Genomic DNA, 9,072 nt, shown 5'->3' on the forward strand with positions numbered 1-9,072 from the left:
TGCCTGTTACAATCATATGCACAAAGACATAATACCCTGTACCACAGTGTGGTGAAGGGTATAAAAATGTTTGATGACTGCACCGATTACACTCACGTTTTCCTTCGGCTGTTTGTAATTGCATTGGGAAGGTTTTTACGAAAAAATATTGAGAAAAACATCAAAAAGTCGGGAAATTGGAATAACCGAACGTTGTGTTTGTTACATCGTTTATAGCAAAATAACGCCTGCAACGATTTTGACGATTCAATGAACTTACATATCGTATGTGGAAAACATTGTTTAGCCTTAGTTATAAGTTTATTTTATCTTTAAACAAATTTTCAAATTGCCGTTATAGATTTGTATATCCGACGTTAATTTTGTCCGATTTTTTTACCCTTAACTGGTAAAATATATATATATATATATATATATATAGAACCTATAAAAAACATATACAAATCAATGTAGATAATCTAGCAACTATATAAAAAATATTTAAAAAATTCAATGAACTTATATCTGAGCGGAATCAATATTCGAGAATTCCCTTCATATGTATGGATGAAATTATATACCACTATACCACGATACAATGTTTGTTATACCAACTTTCAAAAGAACAGTTAGACATGAACAGTATTTTATCATAATTAAGAATACTTCATTAATGGACAAATTAGAAAATGTCAAAATATTGGGATGTATCAAACGTTTTTGGTAGAATAAGTTTAACCGATTAATGTACTGAAATACCACACACATACTCAAATGTATTTTCGATAACTTCCTTATTATTTACCAACCCTATATTGATGCTATTTCGATAAGGCAAAACAACGTTTGCCGGGTCAGCTAGTTTTATATATTATATTTATTAAAATTTTATTTTATTATTTTCATTATTTTTCCGACATTTTTCCTGCTTATGTTCTTGTGTACATTGTTCGCAGTAAGGCGAAAAATTTATAAGACAGCTGCATTATCTGTAAAGAGAAAATAAATACTAGTCTAAACTTAAAGTAAATATTTAAAATGTATATACCTCAGTCATAGTTCCCCGAGAGATGAGCACCAATGTTGTAGCCCTCAGTTGCACGGGTTTTTGGGCACGTTCTGCCATTAATATTAACATTTTCTGATAACGTACATCGGCAATGGACCAATTTTGATTGTAAACGGCATCGGCTACATTTAAACTCTTTGAAGGAAAAGAAAATATTATATAACATTGTTAACAGTTTTCTGAGAAAACATGTTCCGTTGGATATAATAGTCAAAATAAATATATTAAGAAGAAAAATCTTATGGAGTTCGGCCGGCTCTTTTTTACCTTCCAACATAGGGGGCAAAGCCTGTCGGCCCCTTTATATGTAATTGTAAAATGCCTGCCAGGATCTGGGAAAGCCAAATACAAAATTAAAGCAATAAAGTAGGAAGTTTCGTAATGCCAATTTGGTAGAAAAATGCGAATAAAATCTTTAATCTTTATGATCAAGAATGGATTCTAATACAATCATTGCGAGGTGTTGCAAACGGTGTGTTTTATACTATACAAATTTGAACCACTACTTGATGATGTTAATACGAATCTAATGTTTACTAAAAATATTTTTTAGGCCACTGTATTAAATACGAATTTGATGAACATTATTAACTAATTAAAACTTCATGTTTGAAATAAGTACCTATGTATGTGTTGTGGAATAAGTTTGTAATTAAAAGTAGTTTCCATACTACTGGCTTTGTTCGTTAAACATAATTAGTTGCTGAATGTTTTAATTGAACGCATTACAAATTTCTAATAAAACATTTTGGGGTGTCGCCTTAAATACCAAATTGATGTTTTGAAAAATGTTGAAATTCTTAAGAAACATTAATATACCTTGAAAATATTCTTTACTGGCATCTCTAGTGGGGAATTATTAATGACTTTATTATTAAATGTTTCAATTAAAAAAGTTTTATTCGGGTCAACAAAATTATGTTTTTAGAAGAAAGAGAAAAAAATTAAGGAACTATAAAAGGGGAAAGTTAAATCAAATTTGGACGCAATCGAGAATAGTTTACATTCGGAGAATATACCTGAATACCGAGAAGAAACATTTAAGGTTAATTAATAATGGCTAATTGAAACTCTATTATCACTACTTTATTTCGAAGATAGTATGAAGAAGATGTATCCTTCAACATTTCTTCCACCCATATGATATAGCATAAACATCTGGTCATGAAAAAGGTTTGTTATTTTTGAACCCTACACAAAAAAGGCTCATATCGCGGACCAACTTTATGAGAGATGTAAGTACTTTCGTGAGTTATGGCGCACGTCAGCCGGAAAGACGGACGTTTTAATTCCGATACTTAAAACTCTGGATTTGTCCAAAAAAACACATTACATATACGCCGTCATTAGTCAGAGTGCAGCTGCAACAGCTTAATTTTTTACCATAAGAATCATTGAAAATAAGTATGAGGCTACATAAAAACGTTTGGGTTGAATAGTATGTCAGACTAAAAACCGATGGGTCCTAGTTTCGAATCCCAGGTGAGGAAGACACATTCTTTCAAATATATGTAAAAAAGGCTACCCAGAATTCAAAGAGTTGGTGTTTCTAGGCAACGATAGACGATAGCCCCATCTCATAGGGAATAAAAAAATCGGGAAGGGAAGTTCAAAAGTCGGACGGGCCGACTATATGATACCCTTCACCACTTTGAGTAGATTCCACAGATGAATCCTAACAGACGTCGCATTTTTAAAGGACCAGTAAAATGAAATTGGAACCATAAATACGTCATTCTGCAACCGATACTAAATTGTTCATTTGGTCAGATAAAGAAGCTATATCTAAATATGAACCGATTTCAGGAAACTTAACAGACATCTAGACCTAATTTGTTACGCTGTGCCAAATTTCGTGCTTAAATCGACTCAAAAAGTGATTATATGCATATTCTCGAAAGGAACCATGTGTCTATCTCGTTTCCTTTTGCCTGTTAGAAACATATGCACAAAGACATAATACCCTGTACCACAGTGTGGTGAAGGGTATAAAATGAATTTGGTTCAAGAACCTCAAAATACCGAAAATTGGGGGTACCCTTATATGGGGGCTACCAGAAAAAATTGACCAATATTTATAATTTATAGTGGAGAGATTTGATACCTAATAAGAACGCGACGTTCTAAATTACAGTCAATTCGGTCGAAAAATACGATCAGAACCCCCAAAGTACCAAAAATTTGGGGGTACATATGGGGACTACCAGAAAAACCAGACCTATATTTATAATTTTTAGTGGAGTAATTTGGTACCTAATAAGAACCCAACGTACAAAATTTCAGAGAATTCAGTTATAAAACTAGCCCAAGAACCCGAAAATACCGAAAATTGGGGGTACTATTATATGGGGGCTCTCCAAAAAAGTGGACCTTTATTTATAATTTTTTGTAGGGGGATTTGCTACCCAATAAGAACTCAAAGTACCAAATTTCAGCGAATTCGGTCGATCAAAATCACCAAAATACCGAAAATGGGGGGGGGGGGGGTTCTCTTATATGGGGCTATCCGAAAAAATGGACCTTTATTTATAATTTTTGGTAGGGAGATTTGCAAACCAATAAGAACTCAAAGTACCAAATTTCAGCGAATTCAGTTAAAAAAGGCGATCAAGAACCTCAAAATACCGAAAATTGGGGGTACCCTTATATAGGAGCTATGCCTAAACGTGGACCGATTTTCTCCAATTTCAATAGGGTTCGTCCTTGGGCCAATTAAGTGAGCTGTGCCAAAGTTCATCCAAATCGGAGCATAAATGCGACCTGTGCTTTGTTAACAAAAATACATGGACGGACAGACGGACATGCATAAATCGACTCAGAAAGTCATTCTATGCATATTCTCAAAAGGAACCATGGGTCTATCTCGATTATTTTTGCCTGTTACAAACATATGCACAAAGACATAATACCCTGTACCACAGTGTGGTGAAGGGTATAAGGATGATTGCAATGGAATCGGGCGAAACTAAATGTGTGATCTACACAGATATTTGAACCAATTTAAAAAACCATACACATACCATTCTTAAAACTTTAACAGATTGCATGTCAATCGGATTCTTTTGTGTACCATTTGAATAAAATCGAGCAAAGTAATGTATGTTGTGCTATATGTAAATCTGGACCTAATTCAGAAACCATGGATATACCATTTGGTATGCTGCAGCACATTGCTCTGTCCACAATTTTATCTCGTGTATATCGGTGTATCATTTACATAAAATCAGACGAAAATATATATGGAATTAAATATAGTCCGATTTTAACAGAACTTCGCAAACGCATATCCGTACCTATAAGATTTTGTCTCAATCGGTCAAATATTTGGAGTTTGGTGCACCATTTACCAAAAATAGGACGAATCTACATATGGGAGCAATTTGATCCGATTTCCACAAAACTTCGTATACATCAATCTTTTTTAATATGTTTTGCAAAATTTTGTATCAATCGGACAATCCTAGTGAGTTTGTTGCACCATTTAGATAAAACCGGACGAAAATATATATGGGAACTATATCTAAATCGGAACCGATTTCCACAAAACTTTATACACATAAATATGAACGTATTTCGATACGTTGTGCAAAATGTTGTATCAATCGGACAAATATTGGAATTTTGGTGCACTATTTACATAAACTCGTACGAATATATATATGGGAGCTATATCTAAATCTGAACCGATTTTCTCTTATAATAATAGGGTTCGTCCTTGAGCGAAATAACTGAGCTGTGCCAAATTTAATCTAAATTGGATCATAAATGCGATCTGTACTTTGTTTACAATTCAACATGGACAAACAGACGGACGGGCGGATTGACGGAATGCATAAATCGACTCAGAAAGTGATTTTATGCATATTCTCAAAAGGAACCATGGGTCTATCTCATTTCTCTTACAAAGATATGCACAAAGCCATACCAATATAAGAATCATTGAAAGTATGCACGACGCTACTTACAAACATGAGGGTTGGAGCATGTCAGACTAAAAACCTATGGGTCCTGGTTTCATGTCCCTGCGGACGTAGAAACATTCTTTCAAAATGGTTTCTAAATATGTGTAAAAATTGGCTTGCATTTCCCTTCACACCTTACCTAACCCTTTTCGATATTAGAGAATAACACATAATAGGAATGCGGAGAGATAGCGCCACCAATAAGCAGAGGTTTATACAAAATAACCAAGAACATCAACCACTATCCAGAATTCATATAGGTGTTGTTTCTAGGCAACGATAGATGACAGCCTGCAATCACTTTCCTTAGTGATCCCCACACTCCCAAAAGGAGGAGTAGGATTAGGAAATACATTTTAAAAACATGGACCTATATAGAACATTTTCTGCCTATGTGCGGGTACAACCCACATAAGCAGAACCAGAAAAAGGAAATTACAATAATTCAGATGAAAAATTCGTTGAAAAACTTTAAAAGGGACTACGTCAAATATCAACCCATATGGAGAGTTTTCTGCTAAAATGCTTTTAACCCTCAACCTACACCCTACAGTGGAACCTTTATATGATGGAACATGTATAATACATATATTGATAATCTAAAATTCTAAGAAAAAATTTGTCTATGACCTTTAAAATTTCCAAAAAGAGACCGGCCCTTATCATGGCCGGTCTCTTTACCCTACAGTGGAACCTTTATATGATGGAACATGTATAATACATATATTGATAATCTAAAATTTTTGTTATTTGAATTTTTGTGATCATTTGAAAGTGATTTTAAGTGATTATTTATACTCTTTCGAGTCGAGCTTGATGATCTAAATTTTGCAATGAAAAGGAAAGCCAGGAGAAGAACCTACGTACCCACCATTATGCGACGCGTTTCGCCGTTGGTTAAGCGGCTCATCAGGCATATTGGGCTATGTGGCTTTACAAAGGTCGTACGTTGATAACTTGTATTTATTCCGCCCTGATGCGAAACTTGCATATGCGAATTAAATTCAAATTTGTCAAAGTTCGACATTTGTCTTCATTCTAGGAACAGTCCTTTTCAAAGCAGATTTTTGTTGTAGCGATGGATAATTAATCCACACACCTACAATTGCTTCCTGGTATACACATGTTTTTGCGCAACCGTTTTGGAAGTGTTGATGGTTCAGAACGTTAAGCGGTCTTGGCAACATCTGTGTTGCTCTGAGGGACCTAGGTTCGAGCCCTAGCCGTGCTCGTGCATCAGGGCGGAATAAATACAAGTTATCAACGTACGACCTTTGTAAAGCCACATAGCCCAATATGCCTGATGAGCCGCTTAACCAACGGCGAAACGCGTCGCATAATGGTGGGTACGTAGGTTCTTCTCCTGGCTTTCCTTTTCATTGCAAAATTTAGATCATCAAGCTCGACTCGAAAGAGTATAAATAATCACTTAAAATCACTTTCAAATGATCACAAAAATTCAAATAACAAAAATTAATTTCAGCCGAGCACGGCTAGGGCTCGAACCTAGGTCCCTCAGAGCAACACAGATGTTGCCAAGACCGCTTAACGTTCTGAACCATCAACACTTCCAAAACGGTTGCGCAAAAACATGTGTATACCAGGAAGCAATTGTAGGTGTGTGGATTAATTATCCATCGCTACAACAAAAATCTGCTTTGAAAAGGACTGTTCCTAGAATGAAGACAAATGTCGAACTTTGACAAATTTGAATTTAATTCGCATATGCAAGTTTCGCATCAGGGCGGAATAAATACAAGTTATCAACGTACGACCTTTGTAAAGCCACATAGCCCAATATGCCTGATGAGCCGCTTAACCAACGGCGAAACGCGTCGCATAATGGTGGGTACGTAGGTTCTTCTCCTGGCTTTCCTTTTCATTGCAAAATTTAGATCATCAAGCTCGACTCGAAAGAGTATAAATAATCACTTAAAAAAAAAAAAAAAAAAAAAGATAATCTAAAATTCTAAGAAAAAATTTGTCTATGACCTTTAAAATTTCCAAAAAGAGACCGGCCCTTATCATGGGAGCAATGCAAAATCTTGTAGTTTATAATCAGAACTTACCGCATCAATTAACATCTGGCTGTAGTGACAAATCAAATAGACCTGAGCAGTCGATGAGAAAAGGAACAGAAACAATTTGATGAGAGTGTCTGGTTCCACGCCAATCGTCATTTGAAAGCCAACAAAGCAAATGACAAACGAAGAGGCGGAAAAATTCAACAGCAGCGGTAAACTAAAAACGCTGTTCAACTGTTCGCTTAAACTGAAAAATAGGAGAAGAAAAAATAAAACATATCAATAGGTGCAGCAAAAAATACATATAAATAAGTAAATAAAAATCGAAGTAAGTTTGTAAGAATACATGAAAGGAAACTTACTCCAACAAAGTATTATGATACTCAATGATATCCTTTAGAAATTCAATATCCTCTTGCCGAGCCTTATCCACATTCTTGGCATCATTGATTTTCACCTTGTAATTTGTCAAGACATTCGAAATGTAATTGAAATGCATAATAATCTGAGTTGCAAAACCGCACAACATGATATCACTGGCAATTTGGCCCGTTGCCGAAGTGTAACCAGCAAAGACATGTACGAAATACAACAAATAGTAGGACCAATGACCATGCCAATCCCACCAGGTATAGGTGAAATAGGGTAACTGCTGTCCCACCATTCTCGTTCCCAGCCATTTGTCATAGAGCAGATACTGAGTCATGGCATACAGATTATAGGTCCATATCAATATCATATAGAGCAGGGCAAAACTAATTGTGACCCGAGTCGATTGCCGCAAATAACTTGAAAGATTGTAACGCTCCTGGAGTTCCAATTCCCTGGGGTAAATTTCCACAAGACGTTTCACAAATTTACTAAGAATTGGTTTCTTACGAAAAACAAAGAACATTTTCGATTCGCCAACCACAACGAAACCAATGTAGGAGAGACACATTATGGCCTCGAGGATATTTTCACCACGCACAAAAGACACAATGACGAAGGCGATTTCCATAATTAAAACATAATTTAAGTTGAGGGATCCCGAATAGAATATCAAATGGGCAGCAAAGGATTTGGGTTTTTTCTCATCAACTCCTGGCTGGTCGTATGGTTCGATGCCAATGGTGGTGTAGAAAAAACTGGACAGTTTAAAGAAGTCATCAAATGTAGCAGCTCGTTGCATTGTCCTGCTTGCACCTGCACCACGATACTTCGATAGACACAAACTAAATTTGTTTACCAATTGTAAATTTGATTTTTATATCCTCGTAAAGGACTTTCCATTTTTGTTTTGTTGTCTACAACAAAAATACTCTGATAATAGCCATAATTATATGTTTGCTTCTTTGTTTACCATATAGAACGCCTTTTATTATACCTTTGTGCAGGTTTCAAAGAATTTTTTACTTTTTTTTTCATTTATTACGTCCTTTGTAAAATCTAGTTGTTTGTTTTGTCAATGGGCGTGGAATAATCAACCTCTGTCTAGGCATTATTTAACCACAAACACGCATTGATTTTTTCCTCGGAGGTTTGGATAATTGTCTTGGAAGCTAATGTTTATGAGTACTTTAAAATCAGAGCAAGTTTTACGTGCTTATAGAAAGGATACTAAAATGATGGGAAGAATTTTATAGACGGTTGATGAGGAGGTAAGGGGTATTTTTAGACGAACTAAAAACATTTATAGACCAAGGGGCTCTTTTTAGACGATTTTTACAGAATGGGCTGATTTTATAAATGTACTGCATTTTTAGATATACTGGAATGAGGGACAGGACATCTTCCCTTGCCAAACTCATGACCCGCAGACGAGACAAAGCCAGTTCTCACATGACGAAGGAGCTAAAAGTTTTGGAATGTCTGGAATCGTTTTAGAGGACCTGCAGACCTGGGAGAGGAGCTAAAGCGGTGGGATGCGCTAAATTTTCGTAGTCGTTTTTGATGTGCTGAAGACCTGAGAGTCCTTTAAGACGATATGAAGGTCCAGTAGCCTTTTTAGACGAGCTAAGGGCCGGATTATGGTAAGTCCTTATAAAACCTGTAAGGA

General features: G+C 35.7%; 1 protein-coding gene across 1 annotated transcript; it reads right to left on the bottom strand.

The window, feature by feature from the left end:
- Positions 1-908: 908 nt before the first annotated feature.
- On the bottom strand, positions 909-8,205 carry LOC133336591 (odorant receptor 85b-like). Its single transcript, XM_061544871.1, has 4 exons — positions 7,397-8,205; positions 7,080-7,281; positions 1,028-1,183; positions 909-968 (listed from the first exon to the last, which is right to left on the bottom strand). The coding sequence occupies exons 1-4, from the start codon at positions 8,203-8,205 to the stop codon at positions 909-911; spliced, it is 1,227 nt and encodes a 408-aa protein (XP_061400855.1).
- Positions 8,206-9,072: the final 867 nt, after the last annotated feature.

This window comes from Musca vetustissima, unplaced genomic scaffold (assembly GCF_032173495.1).
Source record: "Musca vetustissima isolate MV318-11 ecotype Yass unplaced genomic scaffold, APGP_CSIRO_Mvet_v1 utg128415, whole genome shotgun sequence".
Classification (NCBI taxonomy): Eukaryota; Metazoa; Arthropoda; class Insecta; order Diptera; family Muscidae; genus Musca; species Musca vetustissima.

What these genes read in the sequence shown, in the direction of transcription:
- LOC133336591 (XM_061544871.1), bottom strand. Translation starts at nt 8,205, where the DNA reads ATGCAACGAGCTGCTACATTTGATGACTTCTTTAAACTGTCCAGTTTT. An exon ending in TATCATAATACTTTGTTGGA is followed by an intron (nt 7,282 to 7,396) that starts GTAAGTTTCCTT and finishes CCTATTTTTCAG; the next exon opens with TTTAAGCGAACAGTTGAACA. An exon ending in GCCAGATGTTAATTGATGCG is followed by an intron (nt 1,184 to 7,079) that starts GTAAGTTCTGAT and finishes TTTCCTTCAAAG; the next exon opens with AGTTTAAATGTAGCCGATGC.